This window comes from Epinephelus lanceolatus, chromosome 17, assembly GCF_041903045.1.
Source record: "Epinephelus lanceolatus isolate andai-2023 chromosome 17, ASM4190304v1, whole genome shotgun sequence".
NCBI lineage: Eukaryota > Metazoa > Chordata > Actinopteri > Perciformes > Serranidae > Epinephelus > Epinephelus lanceolatus.
This window is the reverse complement of record NC_135750.1, coordinates 34,472,944-34,494,663: the sequence shown is the minus strand read 5'-3', so window position 1 is coordinate 34,494,663 and position 21,720 is coordinate 34,472,944. Positions and strand designations below refer to the sequence as shown.

General features: G+C 40.3%; 1 protein-coding gene across 14 annotated transcripts in view; it reads right to left on the bottom strand.

The window, feature by feature from the left end:
* Positions 1 to 21,720, bottom strand: part of rims1a (regulating synaptic membrane exocytosis 1a) — a 132,478-nt gene that overhangs the window by 55,434 nt on the left and 55,324 nt on the right. For all 14 annotated transcript variants that reach the window (XM_078176205.1, XM_033613539.2, XM_033613542.2 and 11 more), the window contains 2 exons: positions 8,955 to 9,217; positions 5,908 to 6,605 (listed from right to left, as the gene is read on the bottom strand). In XM_078176205.1, the coding sequence (XP_078032331.1) occupies positions 5,908 to 6,605; positions 8,955 to 9,217 (961 nt within the window). The remainder of the gene's footprint in view (positions 1 to 5,907; positions 6,606 to 8,954; positions 9,218 to 21,720) is intronic.

The following is a 21,720-nucleotide window of genomic DNA, read 5'->3' as shown; positions in this document are numbered from 1 at the left end:
TGTGTAGGAGAACTACGGTGGCTGGCGCGAAAAAAACAAAAACACAAATGGTCCTATTTAGAGCTTGGTTTGTCCTTTCCATGTAACAACATGGTTGATTCTGTGGAAGAGGACCTGCACCATACGTAGATATAAAGAGCTCATTTTAAGATAACAAAAACACAACACTTCTTAGTTTAAGGTGATTATACACTAATGGAAACACGGTTATAAATATTATATTCAATGTCTGCCAATATATCCCCCAAAATCCTTCATACTGGACCTTTTGGTTGTTTGTTACTGTAACATACATCATTAGGAGCCAGTTCTGTAATGTTTTATGTGGGTGTATGAAGGTGTGTAAATCTCTGGATGTGGTTAAAACAGTCAAAAGGACATCTGGACAATCAAACTGAGGCATTTAAGTTTCTCACTTCTTAAAACAAGTTGTGTAATTTCTAAAGACCTAGTGTGTGCATGTATGACATTTTTGCCAACCTTGTGACAAGTTTCCTCTGTGGAAGTGTCATTTAAAAATGTGCAGTTATATTAATCAGTTCTACTTAAATCTTGAGACATTTTTATGAAATACCCTTAAAGAACAAATTGTGCATGTTTGATAACTTAAAAGCCATTATCAGTAAAATGTCAAAAACATAATTTCATATAAGCATTTAGCTGCACAGTGAGCGCTCCTGACTTTGACAGGCAGTTGTGGACCCAGACTCAGGGTGAGTCTGATGTTGTGTTCACACCAAATGCGATGCAAATTTTCAAGTCGCGTTACTCATACAAGTTTGAACGCTAGTATATTTTGTGTTGACTTGCTTCATATGTGCAAATAACTTGCACGAATAACTCGTCATACGCGTGTGAATTCGCTGAATAGATGAATGAACTTCTGAACCTTTTAAAATAGGTTTAAAATGGACTTCATCTTAGATGGATGTTTGCACAGTTATCAGGGAAACTCCATGACAGCTATGTAAAGTCCATGTGCTGATGAAGACCGTGAAGTATACATCTGAAAATCACATGAGAAGATTGAGAGTTGTCCTTTGATTAAAATTTGTTTTGGTCAACAACCAAAAAAATCATGATGTCACTTGATTTGAACTTGACTTTGTCTCTGTCCAAAACTCCAACTGTTCAATCAATCAAATCACCACACCAATATTAATTTTGGGGGCCTTGTATCTTCTGTTGACAGTGACATGATACAGTTGCACAATGTGTTTCCCAAATTTTCAGGGACACGTGGGAAACATTTTACTCAAATAGTAAAAGTTTTAAAAGTGTATCAAATTCCAATGGCCATCATATTGCCAGTACACAATCCATCTTTTCTCTTCAGTAATATTGCCCAGCTCAAGCCAAGAGGTCTACTTTATGTTGTTTTCTTTTACATGTAACAGCAATCCCACAGTAGGTCTATCCTGCTGCAATCTAGAATTAAAGAATAGTAGAATATCACTCCACCCCTAGCTAGTCCAATTTACCTTTTTATATTTCCAGCACAGTTGGATACATAGCAGTGAGCCAGAGCGCCCTGGAATGGTTTGTAGTGAAGTGACATAACCCAGCTTGGACATGACAGTAGTGTGTTCTCAAGCTTAAGGACATAGTTGGCTATGTGAGGCCACACTCACGTCAACACTGGGATCAACTGGGGTCAAACATCCCTATCTCAGACACACTAACATGCACACACATGTAGACTCAGTGTGGGATTGTCCCCCCTTAGGGCCAAGCTGAAAACAATACAATATGACACCCGGGCTCACACACTTGTTAGCATGCACGCTGGTATACTGTGTCGCCGCTCACTTTGACATTCAGACTGCCGGCTACGGCCTGCTGCATGCACTGTACACAGAAGTTAGAAAAGGTTGCAGGAGGTGCAGTGTTTCTGCAAACACAACCCAATGACAGATATCAATTAGAAAGCTGCTAAGATGTTAATTTTTTTCAAGCAGTTTGGTAATACATTAGATTTAATCAAACACTTTATACTAAAGTATAAAAAGTGAGAACAAGCCGTAACCTTGAATCAGTAGGCTCTATCAGAGCAGTCTTACCTGTTCTGATCACTGAACCCCGAGAGTCAAAGAAGAGAAGCGTCTCTAGATTCAAGTCTGAATGAAGACAGCACACTGAGGCTAAACAGGCTCTCTCCACGTCTTACATTCACCTCCAGTGGTAGTGTTAAAGTGGGAGTGTTCAAACACACATACAGCATAAAGTACAATGCCTCTTACCTCATTCATTGCAATAATTAAACATAAATACAGCAAGTGTGTGAAATTAAATTACCTGCATTATATTATTTCTTCTTTAAGTTAATAGAATTACTGCAAACAGTCCTGGTTAAAGAGGTTTGTTATCCGTTGGTGAGTTTTTTGTGTTTTTGATATCCCTCATTGGAATGACCTAATCAGGTTGATAAACACAGTATAGTTGTAGGAGACATTGTGGTCCTGGGTGCTTTGAGAAATCTAACAAAAATAAAAATGTAGTCATGGCAACAGTTAACATGACATCCCCCCCAGGAATTACTTTTTTGGCCAATCAAAGATGAACTGTACAACTGTGTAGAGGGTCAGCTTCAACACTGTTGTTAAGCAACATCAGCCGATGTATTTTGTGAAACAATTTACATGACCTCCTGTAATTTCTTTTAATTCACAATAACAGCTACTGCCCTGTAAACCTTTGGTTGCTACTTTCTTTGTCTGCCAGTTTTAAGTTTAGTTATTTCTGTCCTTTGTTCTGCCTGCTTGCCTTTATAAATAAGTCAATCTGTAGAATGACAGCAACTCTCATGTCTGCAAAGTAAAATGATGGTTTTTGTCAATGGAGTCTGGTGGCTTTCAGATAACGACTTCAATTCCCTGAACTGAACCCCAACTTGCTCCCGATGGCTGTTCCATAAGTGTGTAAGAGCGTATGAATGGTTACTGAGTAGCAGGTGGCACCTTGTAATGGTAACCTCGGCCGCCAGTGTGTGAATGGGTGAATGTGACTCAGTAGTCAGAAGACTGGAAGGGTGCTATACAAGTGCAGTCCATTTACCATTAAAAAAAACTAACCATTTACAGGGAAATTTCGGTTTATTTCAACCTGTCTCCTATCGTCCTAAGTTTGTTTCAAGTGACTAGTGACATAAAAATAATAGTTAGCATGTTAGCCGTTAGCGTAGATACAGCCGGGGCGCATAGTAGCGTCAGACCTGTTAAAACGTAAGTGAACGGGCAACCTTCAAGTGCAAAGTTAGTCCACTAAACAAGCTTTTTTTCCACAAAGACCGCCTCATATCGTTAGGATAAATGTCAGAGAACATATAGAAAATGACATGTAAATGTGTTGTCTTACCTAACCGGTGTGGTGCCATGTTTGTTTACCATTTAGCTCTTCTTTCCAAAGCGCGGCCGAAATATCGCGAGAACAAGCAGTGATGTCATACCGTGCCTGGAATCTCGCGAGAACAAGCAGCAACAGCTGGAAGGCAGAACCTGACAGTAGCCTGAAAAGTTCATTCATTTATTTTATGAAAGATTTATAGAATAATGGCTGACTTTTTGCCAGACTTCAACTTTGTGGAGGAGGAATTTGATTTTGCGGAGTTTGATGGCTGCCCTTATTTATTTGAGCCAGAATACACTGACGAAGAGCTTCATGAAATTGAAGAACGGAGGAGGAGGAGAGAGAGAGAGAGGCGCAACAGGTAGAGGATGAGAGAGGAGGAATGGCTGCTGCAAGGCTTCGTAGCTCTGGAGATTGGTGGTGTACTAGTGTTGTCACGATACCAAAATCTTTGTTTCGGTACCAATACCAATATGAATTTCGATACCTTTCGATACTCTTCAGTACTTTTCCTAAGGAAAAATCCTTTTGGATACAAACCTTTAGAACAATAAATAGTAGGGGTGTAACGGTACCAAAAAAATCACGGTTCGGTCAGTACCTCGGTACGGACGTCACGGTTTGGTAACTCAAATGTCCCACCAAGTTTGTGTTGTCTCACGTTGTCTCCCTTTGCGAGGCAGACTTTCTCTTGTCTTTTTTCACATGCGCCAGCTGCGAATGTTGATACGTGATACGTTGATAGGTGTTGTCATACACACCACTTGTGCATTCTGTGCTCCAATAGGAACAAGAAAGGCGTTTGTGTGCATAATTGAGTAAAATAAATTAACTAAATTAATGAATGAATGAATTTCAATGTACCGGTATTTTCCAAATGCATTATAGTACCTTTTGGAATACTCTAGTACCGCGGTACTATTTTAGTACCGGTATACCGTGCAACACTATGGTGTATCTGTGAATGCTGTGCTCCAATGCCCACAGAAGAGGAATGCCTCTGTTGCAAGGAATGGGACCGGTTGCAGCCTTATTTTCAAGGTCTGGATGTGACCGAGGACAAGACACCTCCACCTGGAGTAGTATCCAGCTGGGCTTTATCTAGAGCTCACGAGATATATTTTGGCCATGCTTTGGAAAGCAGAGCTAAATGGTAAACGAACATGGCAGCACACTGGTAAGGTAAGACAACACGTTTACATGTCATTTTCTATATGTTCTCTGACATTTATCCTAACGATATGAGGCGGTCTTTGTGGAAAAAAAGCTTGTTTAGTGGACTAACTTTGCACTTGAAGTATGCCCGTTCACTTACGTTTTAACAGGTCTGACGTTACTATGCGCCCCAGCTGTATCTAGGCTAATGGCTAACATGTTAACTATTATTTTTATGTCACTAGTCACTTGAAACAAATTTAGGACGATAGGAGACAGGTTGAAATAAACCGAAATTTCCCTTTAAGGCAGTGTGTGCTCAGCAAAATTTCATTTCATGTACATGACACAGGGGATTTTATACCCAGAAGTTACTGTGAACTGTTTGTTTCAGTGTCTAAACTTACAGCTGTGTCTGAATTCTATAACTACATTCTAATTCTAGACAGGTCTTTAGTCTGTCGTGTATTCATTCTGGTGAGGAGACAATATTACATAACATAATGCTCAAAAACTAAGCACACGGACAAAAAAATGCTTGATTTTTAAATAAGATGTTGATGTGCATTATTGTCCCACAATGCTGCAAAAAATAAAATTAATTGTGGGTTCCACACTTCTGAGGAAAAAAAAAAAAAAAAAAAAGTAGGGATGCACGGCATTGGATTTGTTTGCCGATATCTGATATGCCATTATATAACAACTTATTTGGCCAATAACCAATACCAATATCAATATATCCACTTTTTCCCTACTTAATTTTAGTGATCATCAAGTCTCTTCTGTAGTGGAATTAACATCATATTATGCATGCATAATCTTATCGTGATGGCCCACCAGCAGATGGAGACATGTCTACAAGTCTTCAGAAAAACTCGCTTTACTTTCTTTTTTGTCAAATTTAACTGACATCAAAAGTCACAGTTTCATGTCTGTTGGTGCACCAGTTCTATAATTTCCTAATAGTTTATTATTTATATTGCTATGCACTGGCTGCTGACATTAATTCAGGCTGATGGTCGCAGCCTTACACATACAGAGAAAACATTTTACATACACTTCAAAAGACACTTTTAGGGTGGAGTATGATTGTCCTATAGGAAATAGGACAGGACATGTATATCAAATGTAATATGTGATTGGAGACATATGAGTGGTTATTGTGATTTTTATTGCTGACCTGTAGTTAAAAGTACCTTCTTGGCCCTAGGCAGTGTCATAAAGCAGTGCTGAGACGGATCATTCCCTCAAATTTTCTCAAAATCAAATTTCCTCAGATATCTCATGTGATTGATGGATAAACAGATGAATGAACAGACAGATGTCAATACTTCCCACACCCTCCCTGACTGAAATCAACGACAGTATTTTCATGGACAAAAAGTGAAGATTGATCTTGTCTCTCACCTCTCTCGCTGACACTTTCGATCTCAGCGTCCTCACAGCTGCTGTACTCAGGCGTGGTCCCTCCCTCCTCCTCTGAACTGCTGACGCTGGTTTGCCTCTTCCCTCCCGCCCCCAACCCTCGTTTTGACTTGTAGGGCCTCGGTGGTGGCGGACGCAGAGATTCCGATTGGTCAGAGCTTAGCGAGTCATTGCGCAGCATGCTCTCAGCCTTCTCCCGTTTGGTCCGTCTCACTACGGGTCCCTGGCCTGGGGTTGAGCCAGGGCCCGAGCTGGGAGGTTCTCTGAGTTCAGGGGGAGGGGGTTGCTGAGCAAGGGCGTGTTCATGTGGCCCGCCAACCCCACCCACCGTCCTCTGACCGGGCCGCACGCTATCCCCGTCATCCCCCGCTACGCCCATGCCACGACCCTGCACGGGCATAGGGTGGCCCCGGCCTCCAGGAGGGACCGGCCCTGCTTGGCGAGGGGGGGCACCACTGTGGTCCATGTGGTGGTAACCCCCCTCTTCCGTCCGTCTCACCCCACCACCTCCTCCCACAGGATCGTGCTCCAGAGAGCGTCCCTTTGTCAGCCGCCGGCTTTCCCTGCGCTCCCTGGATTCCCCCCGGAGGTCCCGGTCCATGGAGACCTGGGTCTGCAATCTGGGCTGACCTGGCCGACGCTCTCCTCGACCAGCTCCTCCGCCTCCCCTCCCATTTCTCCTGGGGAGGAATCAATATGGGGACGGAGAGAGAAAGAAAAGAATAGGTGACAGCTGTTGACAGACAAAGTATTTAATTTCGGGCACATAAATCACTGGATACTGTATTTACATGCTTGGAGAAATGTTGTGTAATATTAGCTTCTCTGGAGAAGCTCACAAAGCCAGGTTACAGGGTGAAAGGGCTGATCAACCGATTGGTCTACTAATTGTTTCAGCACTACATGAAAGTCACATACAACAGTATGTCCACAGATTTTAATTGTTTAACTTCTGCTGACTCTTATAACACCACATGTGGAGATGGAAGGTAACTAGTTTAACTAATGGAGCTGAGTAAATGATTTGTGAGAGACCCTACTGTATTTGACTGCTTTTAGCTTCTACTTCCCTTACAACATCACGAACAAATATTGATGTGATTTTGCATCTGTTAGCGTTTCGTTGTTAACATTAATGTCCACTAATAGAAAGTCACAACACATTCTACTATCAAGTGTTTTGGAACGGACTGCGTTCTTCCATTACACTCAGAGTGGCATAGGAAACAACGTCAGACTGCTTGCTTAAGTGACATAATGCGCCACTGTATAAAAGAAGCAAATGATGAATGCAGGAGATAATGCTCGATAATACAAATATTAACATATTCTAGACATGCTGCTTTCTTTCTGGAAGCTGAGAGAATGCAATTTAAACCAATTCCACATACAAGCATCACTTTACTAGGTATGGTTAGTCCAACTCTGCTTGTGAAAACAGAAGATCTGGAAAAGAACTTGAGAAACACTACCGTGCATAGTGAGTGGGCCCCGTTCCCCCAGAATTAAACCCAGAAGCTATAAACTTTTTTGGGTGTTTGCACCATGCCACCAATTCCATTGGACTGAAAAGGCACCATCTTGGTGACTCATATCTAGTTATTATTATACATCTATGAATGGGTCTGAAGAATGACACTAGTGAGATGCATTATGGTATTTGTACGGTCCAGTGTTTTTGGGAGCATTACCCTTACAAGGAACTAAAAGACATGATATGGATCCCTATGCTGCCTCAATTTAGTTTTTTTTTTTTTTTTTTTTTTTTTTAAATAAATGTAACAGACACCAGTGTCTGTTACATGTGACAAAAGCCCATCCCTTACACTCACAGATAGATAAGCCTGCAATTCCATGTTACATATTCCATGTTGGAAAAGGGCTTCAGACAACATTCTCGCCAAATACAGAAATATCTCACGGCGGGATTTATACTTTTGCATCAAATCACCACCATACCGACGGTGCAGGCTCCTATTTTTGTAAGCTGAAACCATTTCCCTCAGTGGAAACAAAGCTTTTATTTACTTTAATTTCATAGACAAGAAACATAAATTGTGAAGACAATAAAGCCCCCACAAAATAACATTTCAAGTTCTGTGTTTGATTTATCTTGGCTTCATATAGTTGCTAGGCTAATTTATACAATGTAAAATGCCATAGGCTTGTGCTAGTAACATTAGAATGTTGTATTTATTTGGAAAACGTGTTTAGCATTAGTTTGTTTGTTGGTGAACCTTGTGAGCTGTAATGGAGATGAATTTTGTAACGTTACCTTCGTTAAGTGTTGCTGTTGTCCCTGGCTTCATATGAGTAGAGGAAAACTCCGCTAGCAACTAGGCTAATTTACACAATGTAAAATACCATAGGCTTGTGCTAATAACATTAGCATGTTGTATTTGTGGGGAAAATGTGTCCAGCAAAAGACAAGTGTTTTGTCTGTGAATCCTGTGAGATATGATGAAGCCGATTTGCGTACTTGTGTTTGAAATTGTTGATGTTAAGCCATGTTTAATGTGTGGTTTGGGTGTGTTTTACATCAACTCAACTTTCCAGCACTCCACAGAAAACCCATCGCCAACTCATGTTTTAGAGTAGTAATTGCAGAGTGACACAAACACATCACCACACAAGTAAAAATCCTCACAATGGCGTAAGCCACGTACTTAGGCTGCAGTATAGGCTCTGCACAGAGCAGACGCACATGTATAAATCCGCCTTATGATTGCCTTTCCTCCACTAGAGTTCCAATGACACATTATGTTGGTTTCCTTTAATCTATCACCCATTTGTGTCTTCAGATGCATAGGTTCAAAGACTACAAATGTTTTTGATGGTTTGTTTTGCGGGGGAGACAATACACTTCCTGTGTCTGTTTAAAGGTTGCATATTGTAGCATGTCAGATATTGCTAAATAAATAAATAAAGATTGTGATTCCGTTACAGCATCACTATAGGTTTAAACTTAATCACTTTGAATGCTGCCCTGTGTTTTATAGCACAAGTTCTAGGACATGGCTTCAACTTACGTGTCTCGTGGTGGTTCGCTACGTGACCGAGAGTCAGTGCCAGGTACAGTCCCAGGTGCGACGGGCCGGTTGGGGTCTTGGATTGCTGTGGTGGAGCCCGGGGGTGCTTGGGAGCGAGACCGGAGCTTCTTGTCACCTTGCTGTTGGCACACAGACGGCTCGCTGACGGCTGAACCGAGTTTCCCAGGCGGACCGGTGAACCACTCGCCTGGCTTGGTCAGGATCTCCTGCTGCTTCCGGCAGTTATTACACACCCAGATCACCTAGGTGAAAAGAAGCATGGGGATAGATTACAATCACAGCTATAGGACACAAATTTCATCAGAAAGCCTTTGTACCAACAGAATAGATAATCACATATATACATATATATACATAACACTACAGAGAACTGTCTGTCTGAGGTATTTAATGCCGCTGACATTAGTATCTTCATAATGTCTCCAACAGGAAGGAACTATTCTTTGCTGCAGCCACTGAAAACCATCTCAGCCCATACTTAGCCAACCACTAATCTGACGCCCAGCTTCAATCGCAGTGACTGTCAAACAGGAAATGGAACAATGCACTTCCTAAAGAGCTGCACTGCTGCCAATGAGTGGTCCAGAAAAAGGCTTTTATGGGAGCTTTTTAAGATCAACATCATGGCAGTTATACCAGGGAGCAGCTTGGCTTCCACTGTGGGCTGCTTCTGGCCTGCAAACGAAGCACACAAAGCCAAATGGATAATGAAAGGATATTCAACTCCCTGCCAAAATAATATCTCCCATCTTCTTTCTTTCTATTTTTCCCATCACACATATGCACACTGACTATACATTGGCTGTATTCACACACTACAGCTCAGAGTGTCCAATTTCAGATTTTTTTTTTACCTCACATTTTGTTATCAGTGTGTACACAAAAACATGCATCGTACGTCTAAATCTTAATTGTAAATTTTGACTTTGTTCTTTTTTTTTCTTTCTGAAAGACAATTCATGTCCATTTTCAGTATGTAACACATACAGTATCTGATGACAACACAATCTGACAGTGATGAACAACCAAGTGATTTTATACACACTATGTAAGAGCCTTCTTGAGAGTCACACTCACATTCCTCTCTCGCTGTCTCTTTGGGTATTTATCATTTCACAATTTGCTCCCACAGAAACTCTGATTCACAGGCAGATTTTCTTTGCTTGGAGTTCTATAGGAGGAGCACTAAGTAACATTATTTTTTTTTCCAGCAAAAGCATTGATTTATAGAGGACAAGATGATTAACTACTTAGAGACTTTTGCATATTTAGATATCACAGTGTGCTACTTGGATATGTGCTACAAAATGGGATCCCAAAGCATTTGACCTACATGTGAACACCCAACTCAGAATTTGTCTAATGCTACCCTGACATTAAGTTCAGGCATGCAAACTGAATAAAGTTAAAACATCAGCTTTAAGATGTGGATTTACAATTGATTTGAGCATGAGAATATGGGGAAAAAACGTACCCTGGAACTAATTTATCTAAAGTATTTGTAATTTACTTAAGTATTCCATTTTCTGAAACTTTATACTTTGACTTCACACCATCCCAGAACAAAATATTGTACTTTTTACTGCACTATTTTGCTTTGTTTTTTTGATAACTTTAATTACTAGTTACAAGACTCAAATTAATAATTAGTCCATTAGCTCGACGCTAACACGTAATAAGAATTCCCATAAACACACTAAAAGATATTAGAATCGCCATCAGGGTGACATCTTACAAAATAATGTATTTTACTTCACCTGCATGGCATAAAACAAAGTGTGTTTTCAAACGTACAGGCACATACCCTGCATTCATGTGCTGTCGGAATAATCGGAAAAATTAGCTCCCAACAGAGAAAATTCACCTGAACGCCCCCTGAAGTTGGAACAACACCAAGAAAGTGTTTGAAAATTTTGGTGCACGTTGCTGAGTTAACATTATATATGCAGAAAAATGGCGGATGAATGTAAACGTTTGGTTGATGGTAATAAACTTCTTGATTTACAAATTGTGTCAATTTTTTGCCCACACGTAATTTGTAATATATTAGGTTGCTGTCCAACTAGATTATTAAAAAAAGTTATGTAAAAGCAAACTTTTATTAAAATCATTTTGAAACATAAAGCTTCAAACTGTTATCAGTGTGTTGTTTAAATGCTCTGACCAATAAAATATAACACAACTTTGGCAGTTCAGCCCAGTGCATGAGGAGAGGTTAAGACAAAGAGCTGAAGTCAAGAGGGAGTGAGACCAAAACACACGTGTTCCATAAAGTAAGATTATTTTTATTTAGCTGTTGTGCTCTTTAGCAGAAGCGTTTCGTGATGGTTTGTGTTTTTGTTCACTAGCGCACAGTACATTGTACGCATTGGATTGTGTTGTTAATGTGCTAGCTGGCTAACTAGCGTCAAGAGTGGCCCTACAGTTTCCCTTTTTACTGTTAATGACAATTACAGATTACCACCATCTACTGGTGTGGAAAGTTATTTCCTCTCATGCAGGCACAGAACATGTGTGCTGGTTGGCTGTTGTCTGTAGTCTTTGCAGTGTGTTCAAGTGTAACTTTTTGGCCAAGACATGGCAATGTCAGGCAACGCAGCAGGGGGCCTTCGCCGCTGCTAGTTCTCTAAACTGCGTTTTCTGTGTCTGGGCCTTTAAAAACTCAGTAACACAACAAAGTTGGAAGAATGACTTCCCAGCTCAGGAAATGGGACCATTTCAGAAGCATGTAAATGCAGCAACCTTTCCCAAGTTCTGTGGAAACATCTTCACATTGCCCATTTCATAACACTTACGTAGATAACGTGGATTCAAAATGGTGAATTTTGCCAGGAGGTGACAAGTTTGTATGCCTGTAAGGTGTTTTTTTTTTTTTAAATATTTTTATGTTTTCATTTTTTAAGTACTTAAACTTTTGTCTATATTTTTCTCTTCGTGAATTGCAACAATTCTTATCTACAGCACTTTCACTGACTGACATCATAGAAGACAATTACACACAGCATTGAAAAGGAAGCCTGTACTAGCCAGCTAGACTTATTACGTACACTAACTGAAATTCATTAAAAACAAATGTGACGTCTTTGATGACTGTTCCTCTGTGCACACGTCTTGTCAACATCGCTGTCAGTTCATATCGATGAGGGATGTGGGTTACATCCTAGAATAGATACGAGGATTCATCCAGCAAGACAGAGCGGAGCATGAGGGCCTGCAGTGTGAACGTAGCCGTAGTCACAGTCCTGTGTTGACATCAGAGTCCAAATGAGAAAGAGGGGATGACAGGGGAAGTGAGGTTGGGCAGGAAATAAAGAGACAGAGAGAGGATGGAGGAAGAGAGTGAGGGGAGGTTAGAGTCAGTCCCTCTCCTCCAGCCACCAGGGTTCTCATTACTCCTGAACACTCCCCAATGACTCTTTAAAGAGAGCTAAAATAAAACACTCTGGCATCGGCCACCCTCCCCACCCACCTCTCCCTCTTCCTCTTACCCTTCCTCCTCCTGTTCTCCCTCTCTCTCACCCCCCTTTGCCTTCCATTTCTCCCTCCTCCAGATTGCTTTTGATTAAAGCTACAAAAGCTGAGGAGAAAACAGCTTTACACCAACGCAGCTATATTTATCCTGCCAAACACCCCAGCACCACCAGGGAGAGAGGGAAAACGTGTGCTCAACACACACACACACTCACACATACATACACAGCAAAGAAAGCAAAACACTGCCTCATGTGGGACATTATAGCTTTGGTGAAAACATCCACCAATCTGTGATTTTCTGCAGCCAGACTGACGAGGTGGATGGCTGCCAGATCGACACTGCAGTGCTAGTCTACTTGTTCATACATTTACAGGCAGGCAGTGATGGCTATTTGCTATGTAGTCATAGAAAGGGACTGCAAAGCATCCTTCAGGGATATTACTGTAGCTCCTTCATTTAATTCCCGCATTTCATCTAACCGCTTCTGATGTCAAAAGGTGCACAAGCAGGCGTTAAATTGGAATAAAAATCAACCTGCTCGTAACAGTGTCAACAGAAAAACCACAGTGAACATCTTCAGGATCCAAAATACTGTGAGCGAGTTTGAACACTTCTGGAAAGGTGTAAGAAATGCTATTGATTTATAAAAAAAAACAAACAAAATTGCTCCACATTTTTTGCACCACAGAGCTGGAACATAACTGGCAACTAGTAATCATTTTCTTTCTCCGTTAAATGCTATTAAAAGTTTATTAAAATGCCCATGCAAGTTCCCAAAGTGAAATTATAATATAAGTCCAAAATCCAAAATATTACATTTACAATTATGTAAAAAAGAAAAACAAGAAATTCTCATACATAAGAAGCTGGAACTATCAATTGTTCAACAGTTTTGCTCAATAAGTGGTCTAAGCAATCAAAAAAGTATTTCACTGCCAGAGAGGTCTTATCATAAAATTAGGCTGTCTATGCAGTGAAAGTCACAAATACTTTTAAAATTTGTGCTACATGACCAGAAAAGGAGCTGACATTCGCTTTTGCTCAAGAGGAAGAAAACCTAGACCTACTAGAATGCACTAGAAGATGGAGGGAAGCCTACCTCAGTTCATTTACACATATTACCCACATGGCAATGACACAAAGCGGATTGAAAATTGTATCCCTTTAAGTGTTAAGGCTATAAATGTAGCCAATAAAATTTACTCAGTCACAATGTTGAGGTTCTAATAGTTTGACAAGTCACATTAGGAGAAGCACCAGTGTAAATAGTCAAAATGTGTGTGTGTGTGTGTGTGCTGTGAAAAAGGCCCACAGAATATTAAACATGCTATGCTTTTGCTATAGTCTGAGAATATAATGCATTGCTAAAAATGTTACACATTACTATCCAAAAAAAAAAAAAAAATACCATATAAAATACCAGTTTGTAACACTACAGTAATTTGATGTAGACGTCAGTGTGCAGAGGTCTCTGTATGCCTGTAAAGAGGTTATTCTAAAATATTTCATGAAGTATGTTTACTTAAGCTTATTCTCTTATTTTTTACTTGAGTAAGGCATCTGGATACTTCCTTCCCCTACTGGTGGTCAAATACAATGAATGTCAAAACCCAAAGTTGAATTTAATTATGAAAACTGCAGTGATGATAGTGTGCAGCATTAATTCTCAAGATCTGCTTACCGCCTCCTTCAGTCAGATTTAGAACTGTGACAGTAATTAACCTAGATAATCCATGGTCAACACTGACAGAATAAAAAGCTTTCACTATTGAATCATAAAAGCAAAAAGAGTATCATTATTATTTCTAATGCTGCAAGTACTTAATGCAAAAGAAATTTCCATTGAAATTCTACTAATATTAACAGCTTTGCTGTATTTTTTGCAGTATAAATGGTCAAAAATAGTCTGGGTGTTTTTTTTCCATCCAGAGCTGCTGCAGTTACACAATACAGTCGACAGGAATATTCCTGTTTGGAGTGCAGAACTTGCAACAACATTGGATGGAGAGCAAAATCTCATGGGTCATTTGTTAAGAAAATTAGTCAATAGCCTTGATCTAAAAAATACCACAGACACGTCACCTGAAGTGTCCAATCACAAATAAGACATTTCATATTTCTTTCTTTTAACATAAATGTTGGTACAGTAGGGATATGTTCTTTATCATACACGGGGAGTTACATATTAAAACTTAATACATGCCGTCATCTTGCAGCTGGTAAACATGAGGAAGTTGTATGTATCTCATTGACATCCCATTACACTGTCCGACTTCTGAATATTTATGTTCTGTTTCCCTTTTCATTACAGTATTGGGCCTTCCAAGATGTATTACAGAAATAATGCAAAAACAACCACATACAACTTCTCTGCAATTTAATCAGAAACAAACATTTACAGAAACGGGAAAACTTTATTGAAACCGTTTTCCCTAACATCTATATAGGCTAATCACAGAGGGAATATATGAGTAACAATGGAGTGCACACCAGTTGTGCACCCCCTAAAACATTTTCTCCTTTGCAACTTCTGAGATTTTTTCTTGTTATAAATAATCTTTAAGGAACTCAGAAAAAGTCAAAATAAGTGATGTCCCTCATGTAAACATAAAGCAATACTCTCCATCACAATATTCAGCATCTTGCAAGTTAACAACAGATTTGAGAGTAAAGGATAAACAAGAAAAACCTGCAGGCTAACTGAGGTTCCACAGCTCAACACAAGAACTCATCGCATCACAGGAGAATAAACTTTCACTGCCTTTCCTCCTGGAAAGGCAACCTCCACCCTCTGAGCTCACATCCCTGACCGTGCCACTTGGTATAGCAGTTCCTATATGGCTTCAGACAAAGTGGAACCTCGCATCTCTGACACATCCAAGACGTCATTTGGTGCCTCCCCTGGGCTTTGCAGTTGCTGCACTGCATACTCCCGACAACCTGGTACCACTTTGTAGGCTGGATGGCCACAGGAAGATGCTCCGAAGATGTCACTCTTGGCCTGTATCTTTCTGGCTGGCATCTTCTTGGTCTCCATCTCCTTTGTCTGTATCTTCTTGGGCCACAGTTGCAGCCACACCCGCCTTGCATGGAAACAGATGGTCTCCATCCATGGTATTGTCTGGTCTTATAGGGCTGCCATGCAGCAGCTTTCCTGGTTCTCCACTGATTTGGGGGCACAAACCTGGTCCTTAGAGCTCTGTGGGGTGGAGACCAAGATGTTGCAGGGGATCGAAGTGAGGCATTGAACAGTAGAGGCAAATCCAGAGGGGAAGAAAGAGTAGAAAACCACCATTCTTGATGATTTGGATATACAGGATCCTTCTCCTCTGGACTGAAACTACACATGCAGAAAGGCAGGAATTGAAAACATTTTAAAACTAAAATGTAACTGGCTGTGGAAGTGCAACAGGAGCTTTCTACATGTGCTACCAGCACTGCCGCCAAGGGCATGCATATCACGCGCTGTGCATAGGGCACCACAAAAGCCTAACATGATTATCATCAATCCTAATTATACATATTGCATTAACTCTTTCAGTTAAGACCCTTTCAGACACAACACGATTTGAGCCGCACTCGCCACATCTCACTAGCCATTGCGCTCTTTTAAGTCATTGTTACAGTTACTAATACCATCGGTTGCATCTGCTGAGCTTTGGTCTTGCTGTCATCAGCATCAATGCAGAAGCTGTCTGCAATAACAATAAAGTAATTAACAATATAATGAACAACCTTGCAGCCAGGTAATGCAGACATGTGTGCAAGAGCCTCCCGCAACTGCTGAAAATTTCCTCTGTAGTGGAACATATATGCAGATTTTGGAAAGTTTTGTGACTCTTCTCCTGCTACATGTGACTAAAGGGACAGTTCTGTATTTCTTTTATGTGTATAATGGTAATACTTACAATAAAAATATCATTCTTCTGTTTATTTTATTAAAAAGACTGCACACACATGTATGTATGTGTGTTTGTCTGTTCTATAATTTTCTTTATTATTTTTATTAGTAGTATTATTAATATTTTCTGATTTGTACCATTTGTGATGAAATCAATGTCAAGCAGCGGCCCTGTGTGCTGCTACAAAAATAGACCCTGGTTCGAGACCTCTATATCACGCCACACATCTATAAGTATTTTAACAATTAAAAACATAAAAGGAAGAAGAGGAATGACTAAAACTAAATCCTAATATAGATGAAGAATAAGCTTACCAAGAGGTGCTGGAGCTGGTTAGAAATCAAGAAAATGTACAGTATTTAAAAACAGGTCAGCCTGGCAAATGTGGAGAGTGTAATTCACCCCTTGTCACAAAGTATTTTCTGACTCAGGCTAACAGCGCTGTTAGGCGGTTTTACATTACTTTGGCTAACGTTAGCTTTATTCATGTCAACCAGCTAGCTAGCACACCTCCCTCTACACACAAAGACAATCTTTCCCCGGTAATATTGGTCAAAAGTAACATACAAGAAAATATGAGTGGCCTGTCTCGCAGTTCAGAAAGTAAACTGGCCTTTGATGCTAACGTTAAATAAGATACGTCATTTATTTAAAATTCGCCGCCTGCTCTCCATGGATGGTGAGCGCCGTGCTAACGCTATGGCTATGCTACCGTTAGCTAAAGGTAACAGGAAGGTGTGGCCACACTTACTCGTCCCACAGCTCGGACTCCATCCTTGATACAAGCATGTCGGCGTTTTCTGGAAACCGACAGTCGGTAGCGCGGACGGTGTAACATTCATGCCCTGCTGGGTGGTTGAATATTCTATCCAGAACAAGCCATGGCTGGTTGAAACATCTCCAAGACATTTTCGCTGGCAGAAGATCAAGTGCGACGTAACGTTATTGAACCTGCCCTTCAGCTGCTGTGTGACCTGCTGCTGACGGAGTTTGACCTCTGACCTGATGACGACGACCCTGTCTGCCGTACGGTTTTTTAAATTATCGCTATTTAATTTTGTTTTTATGTTTTCTATACCATAGTTCCCTGTACCAAATAGGTATTAATTAGGACTATAGCAAAATAAAATTCCTTAATATTTTTTTATTGTATGCAATTATAGCTTAATGGTGATTTATAACATGTTCTGTGTCACCCCAGTATTGAAGCAAAATCATCAGAGTACCCAATGCAAACAGTGGGATTAGTAGTGTACCTGCACATCTGTACAGTGTCACTGGGGAACTTCTCCTTAGAAATTGTTTTTGTAAAAAGCTCCATAGAGCTGAGACTATTATTACCTGAGACCAATTTTTACCTGACACTGTCAAGTGTTCCAGGGGTTCACCACTAGGAGCAACACTTCCCATATTACATTGTCATTTGATTCACTGTTAACATAAAAATATTGATTAAAACAGTTTTAAATAAAGCAGAACATGTGCTGATTCCGTATCTGTTTCTGGATTTAAACTTGTGCAATATTCAAAACTGTTCAATCGTAATGCCAAATGAGCATCTGACTTTTCTTGATCTAATTTATTCCACGATACAACAAAAACTTTTTGCTTCACACTTGTATTGAATAGGTTGCAGCAGGGGTCTTCAGTGTTTTTTAGGCCAAGGACCCACTACTAAATATGTTGAATAAAACTGAGTTGCATATTAAGATGGGCCTACAATAACATGTAGAGCAGCCTAAAGTGCCAAAACATACCCTTTTATGGTGCATACAATACTAAGCTATTAAAATACTAACTTTTGGCCGATTCATTACATCATGTCTGAGATGGACAGTATTTCAGGGTCTCTTGCTGGAAAAGTTACAAAACAATCCGTTGTGACTCACAAGAATGTCCCTACACTTAAAATAATGATACAGATAATTGGCCAATATGTTGCAGTAATACGTAAATGTTAGCTAAGTAGTTTGCCTCGCTGTTATGGACAGGTGCAGCACCTAACCACATCATCATCATGTTCCAGCATTAGCTAGCGAACATGATTACACAAGGACTCAGTGTTAGCCTAACATCAATGTGTACTGTAACTTTTTTTTTTTTAAAAAAATTCCATTAATAGGTCAATTTATCTTTGCTAATAATATATTGGATTCATATCAATGTGTATTTCAAACTTATTTCAAATTTAAAATAATTTAAAAAAAAAAAGAAAGAAAGAAAAAAATTAATTAATTAAATTTGGCAGCTCCCCTGCAGTAACTCTGAGGACCCCCTAGGGGTTGCAGACCCCCTGTTGAAGACCCAGGGGTTGCAGCATAAATAAGACACTTCATAATGTCTCTTTTATATTTGGCCTTTTGCATGGCATTTCTCTACATGGACTGTAAATGTATGTCTGTACTGTGGAGCCACTTACCCCAAAACACAAATTAATAGCTTCCTTTCTTTGATGTCTGCTTAAGTATTCTAAAATTAGCATAAATCAAGCTCTATGTTCATATTTAATTATCCTAATGCCTAAACGACATCTCTCAGCGTTAGAATTCATGTTGCTGATAATCAACACAAACCAAACATCACAGTTTACTCACTCTGGTTGTGGCTGATAGGACTGCCAGTTCTGATTAAAGAGGGGGGAAAAAAGTAAATAAATTCTAATTTGTTCAGGTGTTGAAAAATGAAACTGGCGAGTGAAATTTCCTGGTTGACTTAAAGGATTACACCATGTTTTGGGTAGATTGTCTCACCTGTCAATTTTCCTGTTGGTGTACTCCTTTCTAAGCACATTTCATTCCCTGCTGGAGCAGTTATTGTGTTTCACCTTTGTGAGACGTTGTTAGAGTGTGTTGATACCGCAGAACAAATGGCCAGTGTTGTGGAGATATGGAGCGGTGAGCTGTTATTTTATAAGAGACTCACTTAATCCCAAAGTAATCCCTGTATTAGATCACACTCTGATGGTGAAACAAGCAGTGGAGAGGAGGAACCGTAGGCAGGCAGAGAGCAGCCTGACAGTGAGCTCTCTCTCATACACACACACACACACACACACACACACGATGGACATATATATAGGCGGCTTGTGCTCAAACAAAACCATACATACAATCAAAGACATGCACATGAGCAGCGATGCACACATGCAGATACAAACGCCTGCTCTTATCCACACACACACAAACTGCAACAACAGCAGCAATGTGTCACATGACCACAGTAAGACCCCCCCCCCCCGAGATGAGTTTGTGAGTGAAGGAGCGAGCCAGAGAGAGAGAGAATAGCTTCTCCACAGATGGAAACTAGGACACCAAACCCCTGTGTGTGTTTGTTTTGCGTCCTGCTGCATCTGCGTGTGTGTGTGTGTGTGTCCATCTGTGTGTGTGTCTATTTGTGTCTGTCGAGGAGCTGGAGTGCGTATCCGCATGTGTGCATCATTGCTCATGTGTATATGGTGCGTTTGGGTGCTTGTGTGTGTGTGATGCGGTGTAACAGTGAATAATCCTGTGGTAGAGTTTGTGTAGCTAGGTGTTTGTTTCCTGGAGAGAGCAGGTCATTTGTGTAACTACAGACTGTACAGTACTGTATCTGAGATGGGTGAACTCAGTGTGAGAGGTTCAATTCCCAGTGCGAGCTCTTCACTGCTGCCTACATTCACACTTTATCTTTTTTTTCTCTTTGTCTCTCAAGATTATATCTATATATATATATTACGCGACTAATGCCACTGCAAATAAAGTGAGAATTTGCATTGAAGGAGCAAAACTGAAAAATCCCTGTAATAATATAAACTTGACAAGGCTGAACAAAATACTTTTAATTTTCTAAAGGAAAGGAGTCTGGACCTTTACTTTAAATAAAAATGGGATTTATTCTGAGGATGGCTGCTACAGTGTATCTGTCAGCTAGCTTATTTCACTGTTAAACTTGAATCTGTCTGCAATATTTCACCTGTCTGATGTGACGAAAAACACACAACATTAATTACTGTTAGAGGGCTGATCCTTTGTCCTGTCAGGGGATTTAAAACTATCATTATGTCTTTTTTATACACAGTTTTTGCCATTTTGTTTAGACTGTTTTATCCATGGCAGTATGGAGAGCCAAAGTCCTGACGTTTTTCCAAACAACTTTTTATGTTGGGGCTTCAGGACACTTGGATCACTACCGACGAGCAGTATGGAGATATTTTGTGGTTTCAATTATGTGTTTTTGGACGTTTGAATCTGGGGCACCGTAAGCCTCCATTAGGTGGAGTTGTGTTGCTACCCCCTCTCCCCTTGGATCTCCGCAAGTGTTGTGAGGAATCTAAAATTTCACCTGAGCCTCCCTCCGCATATGGGTGAGTAGATAATGGCTGAATTTTCATTTTTGGGTGCACTATCCCTTTAAAGCTAGAGTCTTGCAGCTGTCAACCATGTCCATCACTGCCCATAAACTGGGGTCAAACTGTCAAACTAGGCACCGCTGACTGAATATGAAGAGATTCTGTCACTACACTGCCTATTTGTCACCTCAGATGTTTCCAGAAACATGTTTTAGTGTACTGTTTAGCTGTAAAATGAGACAGTTAGTCCAGCCGGTGCTTGGTTTTCACTTGGCTGTTTCCAACATGGTCACCGGTTCACAAACTTTTACATCTTAACGTCACGCTAAAATATGTTTCTGAAAACAATAAGGCAAGAAATAGACAACAGTGATGCTGCTAGGTACGTGTCCTGTGTCCCTAATGCATTAAAATCTGAACAACTCACTACTGATGCATCCAGGGAACACACTATTATTTCCCCTGTTAATGCTACATTGTGAACAACACATCCATGTTGAAATGGTAATAGTGGTGTCACATGATTTAATTCACTTTTAAAGTATTTCTCATATCTCAGAAACCACTAAGAATGAAACTTGTGTTTCGAATGTTGTAATCATACTGTCAGAGGTGTGTCGATTGTTTTGATCTAATGCTCAGTGCTTTCATCTGAAGCTCTGTGCCAGTGTCGGCAGCAAGGCATGGAGGTCCCCAGGGGCCGCTGGTGGACAATAACCTCAAATTGTACCCGCATTCACAAATATGCAGGATTTTACTACAGACATTCCTGTAATCTAACATGGGAATGTCTGCTGTGACAGCAGATACTGTATTCATAAAGCTACATTGTGATAATGTGATAGTGCCACTGATCGATACTGTATTGACTTGTGTCGATGGTGATCTAATGTTTCACTGTCCGGAGAACACACTGTGTTGAAAAAACATTTTCACTGGTGGCGGCCATTTTCTTTCAGTATATATCACATAAGATGAGGTTCTTTTTGTTCATAGTCTCAATATGTGAAAGGAAAACATAAAATCTCTTCTCAGAAAGAA